Raw genomic sequence first — 26,089 nt, forward strand, 5'->3', positions numbered from 1 at the left:
ACACAGCCTTCATTAGTATTATTGCCAACCAGGGCGTCACAAGGGGGGGAAAAGTGGGACTGAGTTACTAGGGCTCAAGGTGGAGGGGCCTGGAATTATTAGCTATTGAAAAATAGCAGATATTCGTTCCGTCATTAAATGATATAACCTTTCGTAATTGGCGCGGAAAAGGCATCAGAAATTTCAAGAACCTGTTTATAGATAGGGGTTTTGCCTCTTTCGAACAATTGACAAGGAAATACGGCCTGCCTAGATCGGACCTTTTTAGGTTCTTCCAAGTTAGACATTATGTGGAATCTGTAATACCCGACTTCCCTGAAGAACCCAATACCAATCCCATAGATACCTTTTTATCTTTCGATCCGACGACAAAAGGCGCTATATCAATCCTATATGACACCATCTCCAATCTGAAATCCGCGCCATTGGACAAGATAAGAGCTGACTGGGAACGGGACCTTGGGCTCGCTTTATCGGAAGAAAAGTGGGATTCAATTTTTTCCTCTATACATAAATCCTCCCTCTGTGCCCGCCACTGTCTAATACAGTTCAAAATAGTTCATAGGGCCCACATCTCTAAAGCCAAACTTGCAAGCATATACCCTGACGTGAGCTCTAGATGTGACAAATGTAACGGTGAAGCCACGCTTATACACCAATATTGGTCGTGCCCACGGCTACAGTTGTTCTGGAGTGGCGTATTCGATACACTGTCCAACATTTTAGACCGTGATCTAGACCCGGACCCCCTATTGGCTCTGTTCGGTACAGTCGGAACTGAGGGTCTTCCCCTAACACGGACAGAGAGTCGTATGGTTGACTTCACGTTATTGATTGCTAGACGTGCCATTCTGCTTAAATGGAAAGATGCTGTCCCGCCTGGGCTTAATCAGTGGCTTTGCACTGTGATGTCCTGTCTGGAGCTGGAGATGCTGAGGTTCTCAATTGCTGGCTCTGAAAAGAAATTCTATAAGACTTGGAGCCCTTTTATGATGTTCTACCGTAATACCCAAATGGCGTAGTGTGGCGCTTACCTGCTCTGACCAACCCAACACGCAACAAGTTCTGAATATCTATTCCGCTTTCTTCTGACTTTCTCTCTTTTCTCTGTACTAATTTTTATCTTACTTCTTGTTTTATTGAATCTGGTGTGCAACCGTCCTGGGGATTGAGGGTGGGGGGAGGGGGGATAGGGGTCGGGTTTTGGTCTCTCTCATAATGATGTACTCAGATATCTACATGTGATGATGTTTTTTTTATTGAGATTGTCTACCTGCCTCTGGGCTATTTCTATGTGAAAATATAATAAAAAGATTTGAAAAGAAAGAAAAATAGCAGATATACAAGCTCGCTGCAAGCTTGTAGATCTAAAGTCGTGAAAATGTGTGCATTTGTAACTCAAATTTTCTTCTGGGGGGTCCCTGGAACTAAATATTTTGAGATGGGGGTCCGTGGCCAAATACACATCATTTTGGGGGTCCTTCACGTGAAAACGTTTGAGCACCACTGACATAGAAACATAGGTTTTTCAAAAAACCTTAGAAGGATTTAAATATTCAAAGAAATATTCAAAGATTTTTCAAAAATAGCAGATCTACAAGCTCGCAGCGCGGCACTCGGTGCCGCGCTGTGAGCTTGTACATCTGCTATTTTTCAACAGTTAAAGCACAAAATAATTGAAGTGAATCCTTGTACCCAGGGCCCAGAATTTGGTGCGACACCTCTGTTGCTAACACCTGTAAAGGAAGTCAGAAGAGACCCAACTTCTCTCCAAAATGGCCGCTGTGCATAGAGTCTATTCAACTCAGTTCGACTGGCGCGATGAGGTTCCGGGGGTTGAGGCTGGCCACCAGACACACGTCGTAGCTGTCGTGCATGGCCGCTCGTCTCTCCACCACCGTCCACACGCCGTCTGCCGGGTCCAGCTCCAGGATCTCCTTGGTGATGATCTCATGACGGTCTGTTGTCACACACAACGAGTCGAGGAGGACAATAATGTGTAAGTATTCACCGTGAGTAGGCTGTTCGTCTAATTTCCTATACGCTGCTGCATTCATCATTTCACTGGCATCCACTCACTCAGTTTCCCAGAGAGCGTGTGTGTTGTTGCGTTGTCACAACAACAGGATGTGTTTAATTTCCTGGCTTCAGCATCTGTTTTTAGACCCAAATTTGTGACGTGTGACATGGCAGCCACCCTCTTTAGCGCGTGGAACTTATTCATAAAGCAGCAAACACACACCCCACCACCATGTTGACAACTCATTGAAAAATCTCACTACTTAAAGGTTTCCTTAAGCCAAGCCTAACTGTGAAAGCTCTCTGTTTCCTAAACAGTTTGCACAATATCGTCGTTGTCGGGTGGAAACCTTGTATGTCCAAAAGCGCTCGTTTTGTATTTATCATTTAAAAAATGAACTAAACTAGTGAAAACAGCCGATCTACAATCACACAACGCCTCGCGTTTGCGAGTCGTTGTGTGATTGTAGATCTGCTGTTTTCACTAGTTTTGTGCGGCTTTGTATGGTGAAGCAGGGCTTTACTTAGCGAAAAAACATACAAATTTGAAACTTGGAGATACAAGTTTTCTACCCGACAGTGACGATATGTAAAATGATGATGTATGGAGTTGGAACAACAGATGTTCAGGAGGCGGAGAACCATACCTTTGCTCCACCCTACACACAAATCATGGACGCTATACTTATACTCTGCCCAAACCACCCAGTAGCCTCTATGTTTTTCACATCGCTCCTCCACCCCATTCACCTCCATAATTGCTCTTTTCCCTGCTCTTCTCTTTCTCCCTCACTCTCTCTCCCTCAGGGTGATGCTGGGGGGTCACCGTCCACAAAGACGTGCCGACGATGCGAATGACCTCCTCGTCAAAGACTCCTGGGTCAGCGACCCTCCTGGAACCTAAGCCCCTTCCCCTCGTCCATTCTTATTCATTCAATAAACTTAATAACCTCTCTCAAAGGTGTGGTTCTTGATTCGTGAACTTATGGCTGTGTTCCTGTTGTTATATTTATACATTATCAATTTGGGGTTCTTTGACCTTTCTCTAAACCACTGCTTTAACACAGCAGCAAGATTTGTGAACTGTTGCGATAAAAGAAGGCTGGCGAATGGAATACAACCACCCTAAGGACTGCAAACCATTGAATGGCATCCATACCTACTGCACATACATAGTATAAACAGAGCTGCTACCTTTAAACACGTTTTAAATTTGAGGATTTTTTCTTTTCTTTTCTTTGTATATTATTGAAAAGAAAAAAGAAATGCTTCGTTCGAAAATGCCCTGTATCTGTACAAAAAGACATATGGCTCTATTTACACAATGCTGCACCGCCTCCAAGTGTAGCCTATATTATGTTCCCCATTTTCAACAGTTTTTATTATGTTTCGAAACTTGCTTTGGCAATGTAAACGTATGCTTTCTCATGCCAATAAAGCTCCTTTGAATTGAATTGAATTGCTTCAGAGAAAGCTAAGAGTTAGGCCAGGAGAAAGCCATGCTCGGCCTCTATGGAATCCAAATAACTGAAGTCAGTCTGACTGAGAATAATAACTTTTTAATTGATGAGCACCGACCTGCTGCCTTGAAGTATCCACAGAGGTAGAGCTTGCCGTCCACCACTCCTACGTTGGAGGCGTTGCTTCGGAGGGACAGGAAGGACATGGGCAGCGTCGGCCCCGCTCGCCACACGTCTGCCACAGGGTTGTAGATCTCCACCGAGCTGAGGCAGCGACGGGACTGGCCACGGTCCTCCCCCTCACACCCTATACCACCTGGACGCCAACACACACAAACCTTTTATCTGCATGTTTCAGCTCTTTTATGTTTTGTTCTTTTGGTAATTGAATTCCCTACTTCGTTATACTAGCCTTCAAGTAGTCTACAGTGTCACACTAAAGTAGTAAAAAATAGCCAATCTACACTCACCCCTTCCCCAAATAATGTTGGGGGGTCCCCAGTTGATTAGCTTAATGTGCAACATTGTTTTCTCACTCAACAGTAAACAAATAAACATCCAGTTTAAGTGTATACAGGAGGGTATCTGCACATTTATAAAATTACAATTGAATTACTTTTTTAATACCAAATTGGCCGAATTGTCAAATATTAAGTAAGAAAGAGGCATTGAACATTATGAAAATAGCCGATCTACAAGCTCACAACATCTTGCACTTGGTCAAACTACCGTAAATGTAATGCCTACAATTCCAAGTGTTTTATCAGGGTGTGAGTGCCCAGTTCATATATGATTATTTTGGGGGGGTCACGACCTGAAAAGTTTGGGAACCCCCATTAGCCTCCTGCTTACAAAACAAAGAGCAGTGATTAACCAAGATCATTCATCATTAGTCAGATATCAGATACTGTAGGATATATACTGTATCTCTGTAACATTAGTCATGATGTCTAACCTAGGACGTATATCTCTGTAACATTAGTGGTGATGTCTAACCTAGGACGTATATCTCTCCGTTGAGGACAGCAGTGCCACAGCGGTACCTGCAGTATTTCATAGAGGAACACTGTGTCCATGAGTCGCTGCCCGGGTCGAACTGGAACACACGGTTACTCAGCCTGTCTGGATCCTCATCTGGCTCATCTACCTGTGAGACACCATGATGACACATGAGGAAGGAGGAATCACAATGGAATCACAATCAGGTTTTCTTTGTCACTACACTACAGTAAACTATGGAAGTAGTTCACCCCCAAAATGACCTTTTGTCTATTGATTACTCATGCCATGGAGACTAGAGTTCAATAATATTTTTTGGTTTTTGTCACATTCCTAAGACAAAAATTTGATTTGAGTAAATTTACCCCCATTGATTCCGGATGGGGATCCGTTTCGAAACGGGTCCCCATCCGGAACGAATGGGGGTACATTTATTGTTATCACATGTTTGTCTTAGGAATGCGACAAAAAACTAAAAATATTATTGATGGCGTGACTAATCAATAGAAAACAATTCATTTTGGGGGTGAACTACTCCTTTAAGTCATGAGTTGAAATTGTGAAGATCTCAGGGGAGAAAGCCTTAAAAAGTAAAAACATAATTCAGGATTACAAATTAGAGTAATTTATTGTATTCTGTTTCTTTTTACTACTTTTCATTGGTTCAATATTATTTTAACCAACACACAGACATAAAGGGTGTTCAATAGCACATATTTATGAAAAAAAGAGAGGGCCAATCGGGCGGAGTTAGCTGGTTTGGCAGAAAGTGTGGAGTTAGGAGGTTTTGTCCCAAGCACCTTTTACTACTTTCCATTGGTTCAATATTATTTTAACCAAAACTCAGATGTAAAGGGTGTTCAATAGCCCTGATTTATGAAAAAAAAAAGTTAAGAGGTTTTGGCCAGACAGTGACGAATGCTATGGCAGAGACCCTTATACTAACTATAGCAACAATAGTAGCAGTACTATCTTTAATAGTTATATTTCGTCCTATGGGACGCTGTGAGAGACACATGGAGGGAGGGAGGAATGGCATGCAGTGAGATCACGGGAAACACTGTATCCTGTCGGCAATAAAGGGTGGACTGTGATGAACCCAGAAGGAAATTAAGTTATGTACAGTACAAAAAACGTCTAGAAGATGGTCTGTTTCTGTCTCTTCACCTTGTCTGTGTGCATTTCTGTAGCTAATCTAGTGATTGATTGATTGATTGATTGATTGATTGATTGATTGATTGATTGAATACGATATTTAGACAGCACGAGGTACAGTCAGACATTAAGGCTAAAAGGATAACACAAAAAATGTGGTTCTATGGATAGTGTTTAGAGAAGTGGTCAAAAAACACATTATGTGGAATGATTATTGTGAACATTTTAACAGTGAAAGAAAATTGAAAAGGTTATTGCTTGTGATTATACATGTATGTTCTGTACAGCAGGAAAGGTCAAGTTTATGTATTATCCACGGTTCAAGTGGTTAAATATGTGAAAACACAAATTTGAAATGAATCTAAAATACACTGATGATTGTGCTGTCAAACGATGAAACTATATGGAATCTATGAACAGGTTGTGGGGGTCCCTGGTCATCTCTCTCTCAACTAAGGGGTCCTTGAACTGAAAACGTTGAAGACCCTTGGGCTAGTAGTGGTTAAGATGTTGGCTTTCCTCTGCATGGTTGGGAATACTCAAAATCTTAAGGCAACAAACTTCAGAAAACCTTTAAGTTTAGGGCAACTTAAAAATTTAAGTTAAAGGGGAAGACCACCCATTTTCAATATTGAAATATGTCATTAATATACCTTAGAGGAGTTGTGTGGAAATAGAAAAAAAGTTCCCCCTCTTCTGTGTTGCCTAGAACTGGAGAATTGATGTTGGGGTTTGTATTGTAAATTACAACTTGATGACATCACACATTGTACTTTACAATACAAACCCCAAAATCAATCCTCCAGTTCTAGGCAACACAGAAGAGGGGGAACTTTTTTTCTATTTCCACACAACTCCTCTAAGGTATATTAATGACATATTTCAATATTGAAAATGGGTGGTCTTCCCCTTTAAGCAAAAATTATAAAGGCTGAGGCAACTGAAAATGTTAAGATAAACCAACTAAACCAATTTCAGCTAAACTTAAAGTTTTATGTTTGATTGTCTAACTTAAAAGTTTTCTGAAGTTTGTTGCCTTAAAATGTTGAGTTTTCCCAACTTTTATTTTTTACAGTGAGGAGACCCGGGTTCGAATCCCCGGCAGGGCGTTGTCTGCACTGTACCTGTGGCGTCCAGCCCCCGAGCACGTAGAGGTGGTCCCTGAGGCCCACCACGCAGTGACAGGCCAGGGGGAAGGGCAGGGGGGCGAAGCTGAGCCAGCTGCCTCCCCTCTTCAGCGACCACCGCTCCACGCTGTCCGTGATGACGTACTGGTGGTGCACCTTCATCTGGCCGCCGATCAGGTAAATGGAGTCGCCCAGCGAGCCCAGCGCGTACATGTCCCTGTACGCCGCCGAGAGCAGCTGCACCCAGCCGCCCTCCTCGGACTTCTGCTCGTATCTGGACACACGGACAGAGGTCGTTATATGAGATACTTCAATGGTTTCCTGTGTAAATAAGCCAAGTGCTTTTCTAGGATCTCCTTTTAGTCAGTGAAAACTGTACCTTTTCCTATGCAAACTTCTAATAAAGTCTTCAATCAATCAATCAATCCATTATGCTCAAGGGTATAATAATCTAGCTTGGTTGATAAACCAGACTGCACAACACCACCCCCTGGAGGAATTAGTATGAGCAACGCCAGGCTAATAATAATCATCAAAGGTTCACAACCCTTTCAGGCCGTGCTTGAAAAAGGTGGAGAAAATGTGCATAAAATAACTATATTGAGAGTAAATACGGACGCTATGGGTGGCAATTGTCATCCCTGCATGCATGCTTCCATACTGTATGGAGAATGTAGTTTTGACGGGGGTTACCAGTCCTACAGTACATCTAGCTAACGAAAATATGGCGTTTCTTCACAAAACCTTTTTTGATGATTGGTTCGATATCGCTTCCCAAGTTCCCATGCTCAGAGTGGACACAGGCGGCTTTCGTTGGCTGGTGCTTGTAGCTCTACGCCTTTCGGCTTAAAACGGAGACAACGCCTGAACGGTGGGTCATATACAGGGACAGGGACAGGGGCCGTTCCGTCGTAGCCTGGGGCCAGCCTAGATACTAATGCATCTAGCTAACTAACTGCAGTATCCATTCCCTCCTTGTTTTAACATGGCTGGAATGTCTAGCTCAGCTAGGCTAGTTCCGTCGCTCCCTGGCTGGCCTAGGAGCCTCCCGCAGTCGAGGGACCGCCCTGTTTTCACACCGTTATCACAGTAATAATTTACATTTATGTCATTTCTTCTCATTATTTCCAGTGTCCCCTCACATAAGCACACAGACCTGTAAAAGTCCAGCCTCTTGGTCCTGTGCTGGTCCTCGGCCTCGGCGGCCACCACTATGCTGTTGTCCCGCGTCACCAGCCCTGCCGTGACCTGACCCTTGACCCCGGGGGTGCCCCTCAGCGGAGCGGGTATGTAGAACGTGCGCCTGCCTCGGGGCACGAAGCAGAAGCTGAGGTCGGCGCGCCCCCCGCGGCGGAAGGGCACCCCCGACTCGTCCACCCCTCCCAGGCAGAGCAGCAGGCTGGCGGTCTCCATGCCGTAGCGAAGGGCCGGCCGCGGGGGAGCCGCCATCTTGGGCAGGCCCGAGGTCTGCAGAGCGGCGTCGATCATGCCAAAGCACTCGGCGTCGCGCAGCAAAACCTGGGGAGCAACATGGATTATTATGAATGGGTGATAGTAAGAGCAGTGTTAGAAGAAGTACTCAGATGTTTTACTTAAGTAAAAGTATCGATACCACAATATAAGAAAGTAACAGGCCTGTGTTCAAAATGTCACTTGAGTAAAAGTACAAAAGTATTGGCATCAAAATACCAAAGTACCAAAAGTAAAAGTAGTAAAATGTTTGAATAGCCTATGAAATAATAGGGCTAAAGTGGTTGAAGTATGTTTTTTAATCTGAATCTGCAAAGTAACAAATTGTAGTGAAGTAAAAGTACAATATTTTCCTCTGAAATGTAGTGGAGTAGAATAAAACTATTGCACGTTGGAAATACTCCAGTAAGTAAAAATACCTAAAGATTTTACTTAGTACTTAGTAGTTCACCCCCAAAATGTCATTTTCTCTATTGAGTACTCATTCCATGGAGACTTGAGTTCAATAAACAAAAAAATGTCTTTGTCGCATTCCTAAGTCAATAATTTGATTATAATAAATTTACCCCCACTGATTCCGGAAGGGGACCCAAATGCATTTGGGTCCCCATCCGGAATCAGTGGGGGTAAATTTATCATAATTTATTTTTTGTTAGGAATGCGACAAATACAAAAAAAAAGTCTCCATGGCATGAGTAATCAATAAAAAAAAAAGTAATTTTGGGGGTGTACTACTCCTTTTAAGTACAGTACTTGTGTACATTACTTTACACCACTGAGTAAGAGTGAATATGGAATTTAAACTCCCTCCCTCCCTCTCCTCACCGGGTTTCTCCTCCTGGCTTTGCGGAGGAAATCGGGCTCCACGAGTTCCAGCCGCACCCGCCTGAGGAGCTCCACGGCCTGGCCTTCACTCTGGGGGTCTCCCCTACGCCTCTCCACCCAGCGCAGCACCAGCTCCAGCACAATGTCCTCCTGGGAGTAGGGATGGGACGATAAGCTATATATATATTATCGTTTATCGTGATAAAAAACACTCGCGATAAATCGTCTTCCGTCATGCTCTGGGATCACTTCACGTTTCATTTGCCGAGCTGCATATCCAGTACCACTTAATTAAACCCTCTATTGGTAAAATAATATATGTACTAGATGTCTTTTCACTCTCTACCAAATCAGATCTACATGCTCACAACGTGTCGCCTTGCGACGCGTTGTGAGCATGTAGATCTGCTATTTTTTGGCAAGTGTTCCGTCCCAGGATAATGGATGTTTGGGATATTGTGATTATTGCGATAATATCATAAATCGCGATTTCTTTGGTCACAATAATCGTGATATGAATTTCTATATCGTCCCATCCCTACCTGGGAGATGTTGAGGTCGTCCGAGCTCAGGAGAGCGGCCAGACTGTTGGCGTCCAACTCCAGAAGCTCCTCCCCCTCACACACCTGCATGAACATACTACTAAATCAGTGGTTCTCAACCTGTGGGTCGAGAGACCCCCTGGGGACCCCCCAAATTATTTTGGGGGGTCCCCAGATGATTAACTTAATGTGCAATATTGTTTTCTGCCTCAACAGTAAACAAACCAGCATACAGTTTAAGTGTACTGTATAGAGGGTCATCTACACTTTTCCAAAGTGACAAATAAAACACTGGCCAAATTGTCAAATATTAGAGGCAGAAATTGTGGAAATAGCAGATCTACATGCTCACAACGCCGTTGCGAGGTGTTGTGAGCATGTAGATCGTCTATTTTCACAATAGAATCGTGTTATGCAAAATGTAATGCCTCAACCTCAACTCTTAGTGCTTGTCAGAGTGGGGGGTCCCCAGTTAAAATATGATTATTTTATGGGTCGCGACCTGAAAAGGTTGAGAACCACTGTATTAATTGACAGTGAAAAGTGAATATGCAATTACTCTTTGCACTCTGCACTACGCACTTTCATTGAGTGATATTCTTGCACTGTGTTTATTAGGCGCTTTTACTGTAGGTCGTTTTATCAGATTTTATAATCATGTTTTATTGTAATGGAGCTTCCGAGCGTACGTTTTTCATATTTATGTACCTATGTGCATCTAAGTGACAATAAAGTGAATCTGACTCTGAAACAAGGAACAACCAGAAGCACCTGCAAAAGATGAAGTAGACGGAAGAAGGAGAGTATAATGAATATTGTTAGCCTCATAGCATAATTGCCTAAAGTAATCTTTTGGCTAAATTGGCATTTCTGCCTAACTCTACTCTCCTAGCACTGCTGCTTAATTAATCAGAATGCTTGTTACATTCCAAAAGGACTTAGGCAGAAAAGTGCTTTTAATCGCCTCACAGCTAGGTCCTGAGTTCGATTCCTGCCGGGGGACGCTGTGGGCGCTGGGGGCGTGTTCCCTCCTCCGCGTCATCAGCGCCCACACTAGGTGGGGTTGGCGATAGGGCATTTCTGTGTGGAGTTTGCATGTTCTCCCAGTGTCTCCTAGGGTAGATACCCCAAAACATGCAGTAATCCTGGTCTCTATACTGCCTCCTCCTGGCCAGCCGGGGCGCCTGATAGAGGGGAAAGGTACTGGTTGGAATAACGTGTTCCTTCCACGCGCTACGTCCAAAACCGGGGAAATCCCCACTGTCAGGTAAAAAGAAGCAAATTGGACTCCTCATGCATAGAAGGAAGCATGAGGTCAATCCGTTGCCTCCCAGGCGCGGCAGAGGGAGAGCAGAGCCCAGGATTACATAGGCAATTGGCACTGAGTGAAAATGGGTTACAAAATTATTTTAAAAAAATAAAATAAAAGTGCTTTTAAGTCAACTTTAAAGGTAGATAAACATGATATGGCAAAATTCTTTGTTTTTTTCACTTAGATAAGTGAAAAAGTGAAAGTGATTTTGTGTTTCTTCTTTCCTGAAAACGTTATGACTTATGCAACTATGCTATGAGGCTAAGAGTTTTAATTTTATGTGTTTTGAGAATGGAGGCGACAACATTTAAGAGAGAAGGTGAGAGTCAGTGCACTAAATCTTAGCAAAGTCTGATCACATTTGATGCTTTTAGCATGTATAACTGCCCAACAAAGCCAAAGTGCAGTAACTACGTTTTTGGACACACAGACTTATTTGTGTATTCCAAAGGTCAAATTAGCCTTTGTGATTTTGGGGAATAAAAAATGTGGCTACCTGCAGATATCTCATTTGGCTGACCAGTGAAACACTTTTAAACTCATGTATCAGTGATTTCTTCTTTGTAGTTACTGCACTTTGGCTTTGTACAGTTTGTAGGGCAACCCCTTTACATTTTTGCAAACTGTTAATAAAGTATTCAATCAAACAAATTGTTCTTAGAGAAAGAGAGTTGTATGGCAGAGATTCAAAAGGAGACCTACACATAAATGTATCTAAGTGCAGTTATATTCATAACATAGCCGTATTGGGTCTTATTATTAACAGTTGTCCGAGGCCCTGCAAATATTTACAGCAGTTTGCCATTACCTGCTTCATATTTGTTTTTGCATTATTCAACTTTGAAGATCCGAAGCAAATGGAAGAACCTGAGTGAAATGCTGACACAGGTATCTCAGGGCACAGTCAGCCAGTTCCGAGGTGCCCAGGGCCTGGGCCCAGTGGTACAGGCCTACGCAGTTGGATGCGTCCATCCTGGCCTCCATGTATCCTTGACACAACCTGTAGCAGTGAGAATAATGACATGAAGACGTCATTTGTTAATCCTTTCATCTTTGACTGGATCAGATCACAAGATAAAAGTCCCCAAGGCAACTAGTCTTGTACAAAACAGATACATTTCTGAACAATTAAAAGACAATAAGTGTTGTTGGCCAACACAGTCATATATTTCACTTTGTTTATTCTTGCTCTGATGCAAGGTCTGCCCTGGTCTGTGGCAGAAGTATTTCGGCTTTTTAATTGTTCCAAAACACTAACTGGTCTTGGTATGTACTGTATGTAGTTAGGGTTGGGATCCTTTGGGATTTTAACGATTACGGTTCCTTAACGATTCGCTCTTAACGGCCTGATTCCTTAATCGTTCCGTTAACGAGTCCTATAGGAGGTTCCCTCCAACTGGACCCTTACAGGTCTGTAAGAGAGTGTACAAATGGAACCAAATGGACCCTTGTGAGTCATTTGTAGCGGCCCTTGAAATGATAAAGTTTGAGATCCACCGATATTGTGATATTGTAATTGTAAAGCAGACGTGAAGTCCACATACCAACTCTGACAGTGTGATAAAACCCGGTTCCAGAAAATAACTGTTCCAAATGTGATGGAACCGATTCCGGTTCCTCAATGTTGGATCTCCGATTCCTCTGGTTCTGGCTCCTAACACCCTATGACAAGGGTCTTCAACGTTTTCAGGCCAAGGACCCATTAGTCGAGAGAGAGAGATGAAGCAGGGACCCCCACAACCCATATAGTTTAGTTTCATCGTTGTACAGCACAATCATCTGTGTATTTTGGGTTCATCTAAATTTGTGTTTCCAGATATTTAACCACTTGCGAGCTTGTAGATCTGCTATTTTTGGCTAAAGTTCTCAGAATATGGATGCTAGGGCTCAAATGGTTAATATAGAAAAGGATCAAAAAAGCTTCTATCACACAAAGATTTGGAGGAGCCCCTGTAGTAACTCTGACGACCCCCTAGGGGTCCCGGACCCCCTGTTGAAGACCCCTGCCCTATTATGTAGTTGTTATAATATAGGCCTATAACCCTCCCAAACCCTGGCTATACCAGAGAGCTTCACCCACCTGAAGGCTCCATCCACGTGGAGCAGGAAGGCGGCTGCAGCCACTCCCTGGATGTTGTCATCGGAGAGTGTCAGCCGGCCGCGGTACATGTAGTCCAGCAGGAGCTCCAGGCTGGGGGCAGGCGTGTCCCTGAGGGCCACCTCCCCACCACGGGTCTCCCTCAGACCACATGTAAACATGGCCTGAGACACAATAGACAATAGACCAGTGGTTCTCAACCTTTTCAGGACCTGACCGCCCAAAATAATCATATTTGAACTGAGGACCCCCCAGCATGACAAGCACTTGGAATCTTAGGAGTTGACATATTACATTTAGTTTGACTCGGTTCCACAGATAACATTTTTGAAAATAGTCGTTCTACAAACTCACAGCGCCTTGAGGTGTTGTGAGCTTATAGATTTGCCTCTTTCATACAATTTGGCCAATGTTTGACCAGTTTTTATGGTATAGTTTGTTGATTACTTTTGATGCACTAATGGTGTTTTTTCTTTTCATTTCTTTTCACTGTCATCTGAGGACCCCCCAAAAAAATCATGTGGGGTCCCGACCCACAGGTTGAGAACCACTGCAACAGACAATAGAAAGCAAAGAAGCAGACACTATGACAATAGCATTACAAAAGTTTTGCTTGAAAGAATTTATAGACATCTTTTATATAATATTTAGTTCTGAGATGTGCAATTAATAATTATTGCATGTAGGCCTATACCTTGCATTTTCCACCATCATATCTGATGTCATGTATTCTTTCATCCTACCTTTTTCAGCTTCAATAAATCAAACATTACCCCAAATTGGCCAAAATACCTGAAAACCCAACAGCTAACAAAACATTAAACAAACTTGTCAATTCCTAAACCTACTTAAGCACATACCATACCAGGCATATGGCGTACTATAAAACAAACTAAACTGAAATCTCACACCAAACTGAAAAACTAAAACTAATGAATACTTCAAAACCATGACAACTCACTGATACCTTCTGTTTACTTCTTGAGAAAGTAAAGAGGAAATACTTCTCTGTTCTACCTGGAAGTAAGGACTGAAGGCAGACAGCACCACCCTGTGGCAGGGAAAGGCAATGCCTTCTGCGAGGAGAACCACATCAGTGAGCTCTTCAGTGGATCTCATCCTGTCCAGCTGCTTCAGGAGAGTCAGGCCATGCTCTGCCGGACAACTCTCCAACACTGGAGCGTCCATTGATTAGCTGCACCGCACCACCTCTGTCAGCCAGGAGAACAACATGTTATTATGACTACTGACATGTATAATGTCTAAGTCAAGTGGATGGATGTCAGAGTTCACATCAACAACAAACAAAAAAAAAGAAAAGAAAAAGCAAGCCCAAGCACTTAGTCTCTAACCTCTTGAACCCCATTGCCCCCGCCGGCGGGGGCAAAAGGTGTTGACCTCTGAACAGCTGTCAATAAATGTCAATAAATCAATAGAGACCAAATCAAACTACAATTTCTTTGTTGATTATTGTTACAGTGGTCCTACAGCATAGTAATCAGCTGCCATTGTACTTTTCATCCATACATTACTCATATTACAGTATTATTACTACTTATTGTTACTCGTTTTTATCATTTTTCACCCTATACTTTAACATTACTAATATTACAGCACTACTCTCACTAAAACATCTGTAGAGTTTACATAGTTTGGAATATATTCATACAATTTTGCCTATCAATTGATGACACCTTGGTGAACAATTTCTCTATTCACTATATATGTTTTCAATGAGGTCTTGAGGCTCATTCACTATTCAGAAGGCAAAATTTCCATAGGCGGAGGTCTTTTTCAATCATCTTTTCCTAGCTAAATGATCACAGCAGGACAATCTGGTAAGAGAAATGTGATGTTTTACACTGCATTTGTGAATTTTCAGGGGTTAGCTGACATTTGGGGGGTCAAGAGTAGCCACAATCATTGTAGTTTTGTGTCCACAACTGTTCCAATTTGGGCATACATTTTAGGCGGATTTTTCCCCTGGACCCCCCTGGGGCTTAAGAGCTAATGTAGCCTGACAGTATATCATGGGTTCGAGTCCCATTCATCTCTCCCTGTTTCCTGTTCGTCTCATTGTAGGCCTACTCTATCAATAAAGGCAGAAAAGGCCCCTAATTATATTTAAAAAATATATACAGCAGTAAACAATATAGTTATATAGTTAGTCCTCAGTGTGAATGGCACTTTAGATACAATTAAGAATGTATTTTCTTTTAGTTTGATTTATAGCATCCAATTATATTTTTACAGTTTCTCTCCCCAATTTAGTCTTTATGCCAATGAATTCCTCCCTACACGTGTCTGTGCTGTCACTGCTGTTGTATCCTGACTCAGCTGCCAGTGAGGAGCCCCCACCGGGAGGACGTAGGGCCTTCGTTCTATTCGTCCCGCTCAACACTCCCTGCTGACAGTTGCCACCTCCAGCCTGTAGGAATACATGCAGTGACAATAGACCGTTTGTCAGCCTTCTGATTGGTCCCTGAGACTCCCTGACTGGCCAACCAGAAAAAAACATTCACTTTTTGCTATCGGGGGTGGAGTTTGTGCAGTGGAGAATGTTGCTTCAGGCTTTCAAAAACTGTCCGCAGTGCGCGACACGGAGATCGGCCGGTACGGTGATAGCGACGGCAAGCGTCAAGCGATCTCGCTCATCATAACGAATAAGCTTCAACAAACTAGTTCACATGTACCTTATCAATGGTCTAAGAGTCACGATTGGGTACATATAATTTAAATGGGCAGAATTACGAAAAGCCAGCCTATTATGTGAGGAGAAACATTCTCTCTGTCCTCTTCCTAGTACCCAAGATGCAATGCGCTTCTCTTTCTATCTCTGATCCAGAGGATTAAACTAATTAAAACATTTATTTTTCGGGGGAAAACTACTGTTTTGCTATGTAATTACTGTACCTTTTTCTTCCCTTTTTATTAATATCACGTAGATGTGTTTTTTGTGGTACTTTATATAGCTGTAATGAGGCTATGAAGGGGAAAAAAATCCCATCCACTTCCACTATAAAAGAATCTGCAAAGAGGATTCTGTCCCACTGGGATTAAACACATTAAAACATATATTTTCGGGTAAACCCCCTGTTTTGCAATGTAACTACTGTACCTTTGTCTTCCCTTTTTATTAATATCACCTAGGTGTTTTTCCTTTGGTACTTTATATAGCTGTAATGAGGCTATGAAGGGGAAAAAAATCCCATCCACTTCCACTATAAAAACAATCTGCCCAGGGTTAATGTCCCATCATAGTAACAGGGCAGAATGGGGCGGGATTTACAAAAGGGTTTATTGTCACCCTCCTCCCCGCCCGGCTTCCCTCCCCCGAACACGGGTCAATTGTGTTCGCATCGACGCCCGACAAAGCCGGATGCACCACGGTGGATTCGAACCGACAATGGTGGTGGGCGTTAGAAGTGTTGTTAACCGGACATACAATGGTAGAGAGCAATGGTAGCAGGGCGGCCAGCGACTGCTGAAGTCACGTGGTGCAGCACTCTCACTAGCTGAGTGGTTGCACCCATAAAAACAACACAGTAACAGAGAAGGTAATGGCTCTCTCAGCGTGCTAAACATAGCCTACTAACTGTGTAAAGGTATAACCTTACACCAGGCAGAGAGACACACAGAGGCCGTTCCCAGCATTATGGATGAATGGAAGCAATAGATTTTTCAGAGTGCACTCAGAGCAGAACTGACATACCCGTTTCAAGAGGTTGTCCAGGACTTATTGGCCTCACGGTGGTTTGCAGGATGATCTCAATTATGCCTCCTTCTGTATTTCAAACGACATTGCACGGACCGCTGTGTGTTATTGGTGCTATAGTCGAGTGTGCCATGCTATTTTCTGCCGGTGACTTGTCTGTGACACTTGCTCACTAGTAGAGGTTTTAAATAGACCAGCTACAGTAGGCTACCAGGTCAATCGCTCTTCACACATTTGTGGAGGTGCACAGAACACTTTCAAATATTTATATACAACTGTACTTCTTCAACATCCAGTATTATTACGTTTTTGGAGCTGTGTGAAGCACAGGCTCCCTATACGTGGCCGTGTGGGTCTGTCTGTGTGTCTGTGTGTCTGTATGTAGCCTGAACTTCCTAAACTTCGGCACGCTACTAGTCCCACAGTTTTGCCACCACACACTCGCGCCATATGTCAAATCGACCGGCTTACTCGGGAATCGTGGACTAGTAACTTGCTAAGAGAAAGGTTCAATAGTTTAATTGATATTAATTTATTAGTGAATTAATTTTCCCCATTGACTTATAATGGGAATCGCAAAAACTCACATTCAATTATTTGTCTCTCGCAAACCATAGGGGCTAGAGTTTCAAGACTTGGAGAGGAGGTTCATAATGATTTCAAGGATTAAATAAAAAATAATTGTGTCATTTGGCCGCATGGTGGCGCCATAACACCCCACTTTACGTTTTGGCCTGTAACTCTTGAACCGTAGGTCGGAAAATTAAAAATATTTTTTCCCTGGATTCCTTGGGTCATGACGCATCTCCCCATATAGGCCACGCCCATTTGCGCCATGATAGATTTTCCGCCATCTTGAATTTTCTCCAAAACACACTTTTTGCTCCTTTTCCTACATATTTTCTTCAAATGTCACAAAAATCGGTACACATGATCCACACACACACACACACACACACACACACACACACACACACACACACACACACACACACACACACACACACACACACAGCTCCACTTCACACGGGTGTGATTTTTTATATTATTGTTATCTTGTTGTTAAATTGTATTTTTATGTTAGCACAATCTTGGTGTCCCTCAAACATTTGCTGATTCCTGATTGTATCCTACCTGTATGAGTGATTAACAAATCTATCCCTCTTGCTAATTATCGCAAAAGTCTTACAACTTTCAACAGATCCAAGCTGAGGCTGAAATGCCAGACCATAAATACAAAAAACTAAACCAAGTGTTCTTCAGTACTGTACCACCTGGTATGTCTCAACTACTGCAAGAACTGAACATTTAGTTTAAAGATTGTGGGATAACCACTTGAGAGATAATATGCATCTACAATAACAATATGCTAAGGTTGTCAAGGAATATCAATTAAAACACAAGCCATGTTTTGAAAAGGGAATAGGATAGGTTGCTGCCTTCATGGAGGAGATACATCGTTCCAATGTACAATAAGGACAGACTAAACCAGTAAGACTCCCTAATCGGGAGATAAGCGACCGTTGGCCTGTATCTGTAGGAGCAGTGTCCAAAAATGTGTTTGAAAAAATCGGCCTGATGGTGGCGCTATATGGGACAGATCCATGTTGATGACATGAGTGTAGACATACTGTGTTGCGATTTGCGTGATTTTAGGGCAAAATCTGTTGGAGCAGTGTCCAAAAATGTATTTTAAAAAATCTGCCTGAAGGTGGCGCTATATGGGACAGATCCATGTTGATGAGATGAGTGTAGACATACTGTGTAGCGATTTGCGTGATTTTAGGGCAAACATTGTAGGAGCAGTGTCCAAAAATGTGTTTTGCAAGAATCGGCCTCATGGTGGCGCTAGACGAGGGCCATGTGAGAATAGATAGATAGATAGCGTGGAGGTTGTGGTTTGGCAGGCAAGGAGTGTGTGTGCAAAATTTGGCATGGATTGGGGCAACGGTTACGGAGATATGAGCAGGGCAAAAGTGTGACGTGTGACGTGTGACAGACTGACGGAGGGAGGGACGGACGAACGGACTGACAGGCTGTGGAGGTTTGGATAGTATAGGAGTGCAAGTAACTGCGACCTAACAGTCGCAATAATTTGAACCCACAATGATTTCGAATCTGGCAAGGTGTAGGCTGAGCGGTGGACATTGCTCTTTTCTTGTCTTGTCATGTTTTTAGATGTGTAATTCATTTTTGGAGCTGTGTGAAGCACAGGCTCCCTATACTATACGTGGCTGTGTGGGTCTGTCTGTCTGTCTGTCTGTGTGTGTGTCTGTGTGTATGTAGCCTGAACTTCCTAAACTTCGGCACGCTACTAGTCCCACAGTTTTGCCACCACACACTCGCGCCATATGTCAAATCGACAGGCTTACTCGGGAATCGTGGGCTAGTAACTTGCTAAGAGAAAGGTTCAATAGTTTAATTGATATTAATTTATTAGTGAATTAATTTTCCCCATTGACTTATAATGGGAATCGCAAAAACTCACGTTCAATTATTTGTCTCTCGCAAACCATAGGGGCTAGAGTTTCAAGACTTGGAGAGGAGGTTCATAATGATTTCAAGGATTAAATAAAAAATAATTGTGTCATTTGGCCGCATGGTGGCGCCATAACACCCCACTTTACGTTTTGGCCTGTAACTCTTGAACCGTAGGTCGGAAAATTAAAAATATTTTTTCCCTGCATTCCTTGGGTCATGACGCATCTCCCCATATAGGCCACGCCCATTTGCGCCATGATAGATTTTCCGCCATCTTAAATTTTCTCCAAAACACACTTTTTGCTCCTTTTCCTACATATTTTCTTCAAATGTCACAAAAATCGGTACACATGATCCACACACACACACACACACACACACACACACACACACACACACACACACACACACACACACACACACAGCTCCACTTCACACGGGTGTGATTTTTTTCTTGCTGAGTCGCAAGACACATTTCAGTAAAAGCTGAAAATAAAGTAATATAGTATCATGTGGTGGTGGTGGGGTGTCTTTGTGGGGGCACTGTTCTTTCACATGAAGTCACACTTGATGGTTCCATAATTGTTTATGGGTCCCATCATTGTTTTCATTGCATCCTCATAGCTCACCTGCTGTCCGAAAATCAGCAATCAAATCTACCGAAGACAACTGAAGACAAACCTACCCTGTGGCAATAACAACTTTATTGTCACCTTTGGTAAAGGGCAATCCCTTGTTCAGGACACTTAAGCCAAGTCACACCAGAAGTGCATAAGTCACGCACGCACGCAGTCTCACACACTCTCACACACTCTCACACACACGCACGCACGCACGCACGCACGCACGCACGCACGCACACACACACACACACACACACACACACACACACACACACACACACACACACACACACACACACACACACACCTCATATATTCTGGTATTCTGGTGACCAAGGCTGCTCATTTACAGGCCGAAGGTATGGAGGCGCGTCTTGTCTTTTGGAATGCTCATTGGTTGTGACGCAAATGTTAGAAAGCAGGACTGACGCAGCACTTTACTACCAGAGGCTTTTCTGGTAAATGGTAAATGGTGCGTTCATATAGCACCTTCATCCAAAGCGCACTACAATGTGCATTACATGCACCCATTCACACACACATGCACTCACCCATGGCAGAGAAAACCTTGCAAGGCACCAACCTGCTCTTTGGAAACAGTTGGGGGTTCAGTGTCTTGCGCAAGAACACTTAAGGTTATCTCGATCGTCATCAACAGTATCCATAATAAAACATTACAGACTTTCACATCATTGGAGACATAATTTAAGGACACTTTGAGCCAGGGTTTGAACTATAGGAACCTTTCATTTCCCAAGTGGCCACAACTGAACCACAAAGAGATTTGGTGTAGACAAGGGATGAAAAGAAGCAGACCTAGACCCCCAGGGGGACCCTGATCCACGAAGTATAGGGTGGTTAAAAATAAGCGGACCTCTACAACACTACACCAAACATACAATGTGTATGTTATACATGTTTGTTTAGCTATTTCTATTCCTTATTCACTGGGTGCACGTGGTACAAAATAACTCCCCCAACTCCACCGGTTAAATTATAACCAAATCTTTTAACCTTTTGACAATGTTTATGACAATAAAAAAGTAAGGTGGACAACATTCATCATTTCTTGGTACAGTTATGGCAACCTCGTCTCGATTGAACAGCAATTACTGTATAGAGAACACCAGACAGCAATAAAGAATATGTGATGAATTACCCTTTTATCTCTCTTTATCTGTTTATCCTGTGCCATCCGTCCTGTATTTGCTTTGACTTGTTGTTTATACATCTAGATTACATCCATTGTGCAAGATTTCAAACCATCATTTATATCTCTTTGATCGTATAATCCACTCTTCCGGGTGGCTTATGAGTGTGTAAGTACAACAAGAGTTTGTGTTTGACATTTGTACCACCTGTTGCAAGCAAGTTTTTTTAGGTCTTTTTAAGAGCACTTTTGAGGAAGAACAAAATGTCATTGCTTTGATTACAGTCCTTGCATTCTGTTTACAAAAATGTTATCCACTTTTTCTTTTGATGTTATTGTACGCACTTCTGCCAGTCGAATACGCATTAAAAAAAACTAAATATGGCTCTATGTTTACTCATTCCTTGACAGATTTCTATTCTGGTATTGTATATCTACAGGCCATAAGTATTGGTGGAAAAAAGTGACATATGTTGAATATTTTCTCTGGGGTCCCTGTCACACAATATTTTCAGATGGTGTTCCGCGGATGAATACATATTCATCTGGGGGTCCTTGGCCAATTGCTATCCTCAGTTGTGATTGTACGTGGGCCATATCTAGGCCCATGTATACTGTATATGAGTCAAGTCATTAAGCGTCCTGCTAATATTTGGCTAATGTGGGATGAGGCGGGACATACGTGATGTGACAACACACTTTGAACCATTTGTGTCAGGCCAGATCTAGGCCAGATCTAGGCCAGATGTAGACCACGCTTCAGAGCCCGGACAGAGCCCGTATACTTTTTTACACCTAGTAAGTGTGAAGTGGGGGGTGTTATTTATATCAGTTAATTTCATCAAACGTCCCACTAGCCAATCACAAGGTGTCCTGCAAAGCTTATCCAATGGGACCCTGGTGTAAAATATACATTTTGGCAGACATTTTTTAACACGTTTATCCCCTGGGTTTTCGGACAGACAACAAACTTTGAGCTGTTTACATTTATTAATGCGTTTTCCCATTGGGCTCTGACCGGACAAAGCCACATGTAGGAGCTATAGCTCCTGTTACAGCTCAAAAACAACATTAGGAAGCCCAAGTAAACTTTAGAAACAAGCCCCCACAAAAAAACACAACCCGCAACTATCAATATTTACAAGTGGCTTTACAGAACAAGCAGACATGGCAACACAGGTCTGGTTATTGTCCTCACATTCCCAAGTGAGCGACTGGAGTTAATGTGTGCCAGCAGGAGGAGAGATGACACTTCCCGTCACACCCACTGTCGGGTGATCTATTAAAGTTAAAGAGAAAACATGCACACACCAGCACGTGTATTTTTCTGCGTGGCGCTGCCTGCATGCTTTACAAGACTTGTGATCAATGTTTTCGGTCATATGAGGCAAACTGTATAGCTGTTAGTTAGTCATTTTTGTGGATGTGTGTCCCTGAGCAAGACTCTTGGGTAGTGGCTCAGGGGTAGAATTGCCGTCTTAGAACATGGAGGGTTCCCAGTTCGATCCCCCAGAGTTAGAGTTAGTGTTGAAGAGTCTTTGAGCAAGACTCTGAACCCCTAGTTGCTCCCGGTGAGCAGGTTGGTGCCTTGCATGGTTTCCTTTGCCATCGGTGTATGAATGTGCGTGTGAAGCACCTTGGTTAAAGGTGCTATATACAGTAAATGCACCATTTACACTACAGCAACCCCTCAAATGAACACACTGTGTGATGGAGCGAGGTGGAGGCAGCGTGTCAAGCTGCTAATCCAATTGACTAACCAATACATACAGAGGAAAATAAATAAATGAATACATCTTCATCAACAGTACAAATCCACAGTATACAGACAATGAAGATACACAGTAGTCTCTGGTCGTTGGTTAAGAGACTGAAGAGAGTCCAATTTTAAGGTGCATTCCATATACCAAAATATTTGTACTCTTAGAGTCTTTAGTTTTATACAGTACTTGGCCTTCAAAACTAACTAAGATTGAAGAGTGCTTCTTGCAGAGCAGTAAACTAAATATGCAGTCTTTCAAGACGCCAGTTGCACAGAATCTGCTACTCAATAGGCAATCATATTATTGTCAGCATAAAAATGGTCTTTGGAAGTTTTTTTATTTTTGCTTTTGTTTTTGTAGATCAGAGGCAATATCATTTACTCTAGTCTCCTTTGGAGACCCTGGGAAAACTACCTGAGGCAAGGCAAATATTAAACATAATGAGTTAAATATCGATATTGTCTCCGTCGGGTGGAAACCTCATATGTCCAAAACTGAATAAATAGCCAAAGTAGTAAATATACAAGCTCAAAATGCATCACTTTGCGCCGCTGTTCGAGCTTTCAGATCAGCTACTTTTGATACTTTTGTGCGACGCTGTAGTATGATCAAGTAGGGCGCTAATTTACAAAAAAAACACAAACGGTTATGATAGGATAGGAGGTTTCTGCCCAACAACATATATATAAGTTAATTGTTTAATGATGGATGGAGCTGCCAATTTTATCAAGTAGGAATCCAGATTATCCTTTCCATTTTAAAAATGTGGCATTTATGGCTTGCATCATGGTATCCTTAATATCAGCAGGTGAGAGGTCAGGAGGTGAAAGAGGAACTGCTCATATTCACAAACACACTAGGTAAAATAAGGTCACAATGTGCTCTATCAAATTAAGTGTCCAGCATTAACTAAATGCCCATTAAAGGTTCATTAAACTCATTTATTTTTTATCCAAAAACTGAAAGATGATAAAAAAGAGAAAACGGACAGACAGTTTAATAGACATTACAACCTGGATGGACACAATTTGATTTAAGAAATTCAAAAGACAGAGATAATCATGTTTGGACAACATGATTCTCTGGCCTTTCCTGTCAATTTAAGCCAGAGGTCCTCAACCTGTGGGTCAGGACCCCCAAATTATTTTGGGGGGTCCCCAGAATAGAACTGTTATACAAAATGTAATTCATCAACTCTTAGTGCTCGTCAGGGTGAGGGGTCCCCAGTTAAAATATGATTATTTTGTGGGTCACAGCCTGAAAAGGTTGAGAACCACTGCTCTAAGCTCCAACATCCACTCCTCTGTGAGGAACCTTGGAGTGACCTTTGGTAGTGCCTTCGAATTTGACAAACAGGATTAGCTCTGTTGTCAAAACCGGCTTTTCCCAGCTAATACTTTTAGCTAAGATTAAGGCCTATCTCTCCCTGAAAGACCTAGATCATTGACCAAGTCATCATCATTAGGGGCCTGCAGTTCTTTCAAAATGCAGCTGCATGCCTCCTCTCTGGTAAAAACTAATTAAAAATAAAATAAGGGACCACATTACTCAAATCCTCCCTGTCGCACTTAGAACTATAGACTCACTCCCTAGCTTCCACCGTGGACTGAAGACTCACCTCTTCAGACTCCACCTAAACCCATAGCACTACTGTGAAGCCCCTATCATAGTAGGCACCGCGGTGATAAAGCTATCCACCGCGGTGTAGTCTTTTTAAGTCATATCTAACAAATATGTTCCTACAAAAACAATGCAGTTTCAACTTCAGAAGAATGTCATTATGTCACAGCTGTGCCTGTCCTGGGTGCCTCCAGACAGTCTCCTCCTGTACTTCCCTACTTGTCCTCCAGATGTCACCAGTGTCCCCTCGCCTGTGTCATCTGCTGCTCCACCTGTAAGGTGTTGATTGTCCTTAAATCCATAATTATGTATTCACTCATGCCCTGTTAACTGTGTGTGTGTGTGTGTGTGTGTGTGTGTGTGTGTGTGTGTGTGTGTGTGTGTGTGTGTGTGTGTGTGTGTGTGTGTGTGTGTGTGTGTGTGTGTGTGCGCGCGGCTGCACGCGTGCATGCGTGTGTGCGTGCGTGCATGCATGCAGGTGTGGGTGCATGTGCGACTGTGTGTGTGTGCGTATGTGCAATGTCTGTCAGTTGTCAATGTGTTTGTTGTGTTTCTGTGTTAAAGTGCTTTGTGTTCCTGTTTCTTTGCAAATGTTTTGTTTTATTATTCTTTACTTTTCTTTTTAACTCTGTTGTAGCCTATATGATGGTGTCACGCTCAGAGAATACCAGATAATTACGGTAGGCCTACCATACGGCTATTTCTGAAGTACAACACCATCAAACAACAGAAAATGTTGCAATGGGCGCCATTAGTCTGGGGATCCATGGTTCAAATTCAGTACCAGGGACGTACAGAGAATGTTAGAGAGGCAGGGGCTGACATTTATGAAAGGGCCTTTTGGGGAAAATATCGAAAATAGCAGACCTCCAAGCCATGCGGCGTGCTGCTGTGAGCTTGGAGGTTGGCTATTTTCGCTGCTTGATACCACACTGAATCAAGTCAATACTGGAGGTGTGGCGTACAGCATGTATTTCTACACAGAGAGGGCAATTCTTTCAAAATAAGATGCTGCATTCAAGTTCAGAGAGTTTGGACAAGGCAATTCTCTTGAATGCTGTCTTCAAGTATGGCATGGAAAGAGGGGCATTTGCATTTCTTTCACCATAGTATAAACTGCATTCATGGTTCTGGAGAGGGCACTTTTTACAGACAGCTAAAAGGGCAGGGGCTCAAGCCCCTTCTGATGTCTATGTGTGCACGTGCCTGTCCACTGTGTGTATCATTGCTACACCCGCCCGCATTACAGGTATAAATAAGCCTAATGGTAACCCTCACCTCACCCTAAACTAACTATTGGGCCATTCGAATAATAGGCAGCCTCTGTTGTTAACTGTGCAGTGACAGAACTTTAGAAGCAGACATCACACTGCTCGCTGGCCTTCTTTTATGTTTTGTTAACCGAAGTCAAATAAGTTGATACATTTGTTTTGTTTTTAACATAAATATACATTCCTTTTCATTCATCCATAAATCAGGCCTTGATACCCTGCCTGACAGGCAAGGTTGCCTTTAATCTTGTTCTACCTGCACCTCATGTGTCTGTCTGTGTTCTCCTCCAACCCCCCTACACTATCGCATATAGGCTACTACAACCCTGACAAGACATGCCATAAAGATAAGCTCTAATCATCCTTCCCCGAACTGGGTCAGCTTTTGTTTTAATTTGAGAAAAAGGTCACCCAGGCAGACCTACTAGGCCGGGGTGCTGCTGGGTCAAAAACAAGGGA

At 42.8% G+C, this 26,089-nt stretch overlaps 1 protein-coding gene across 1 annotated transcript; it reads right to left on the reverse strand.

The window, feature by feature from the left end:
- Positions 1 to 1,799: 1,799 nt before the first annotated feature.
- Positions 1,800 to 14,195, reverse strand: LOC308291003 (kelch repeat and BTB domain-containing protein 12-like; the record flags this gene model as incomplete). Its single annotated transcript, XM_080732916.1, has 10 exons — positions 1,800 to 1,960; positions 3,598 to 3,795; positions 4,476 to 4,623; positions 6,758 to 7,034; positions 7,917 to 8,278; positions 9,056 to 9,205; positions 9,598 to 9,681; positions 11,777 to 11,909; positions 12,990 to 13,171; positions 14,025 to 14,195. The coding sequence occupies 10 exons, from the start codon at positions 14,193 to 14,195 to the stop codon at positions 1,800 to 1,802; spliced, it is 1,866 nt and encodes a 621-aa protein (XP_080589042.1).
- Positions 14,196 to 26,089: the final 11,894 nt, after the last annotated feature.

Source organism: Nannobrachium achirus (genome assembly GCF_963921795.1).
Source record: "Nannobrachium achirus genome assembly, chromosome: 9".
Taxonomy (NCBI): Eukaryota; Metazoa; Chordata; class Actinopteri; order Myctophiformes; family Myctophidae; genus Nannobrachium; species Nannobrachium achirus.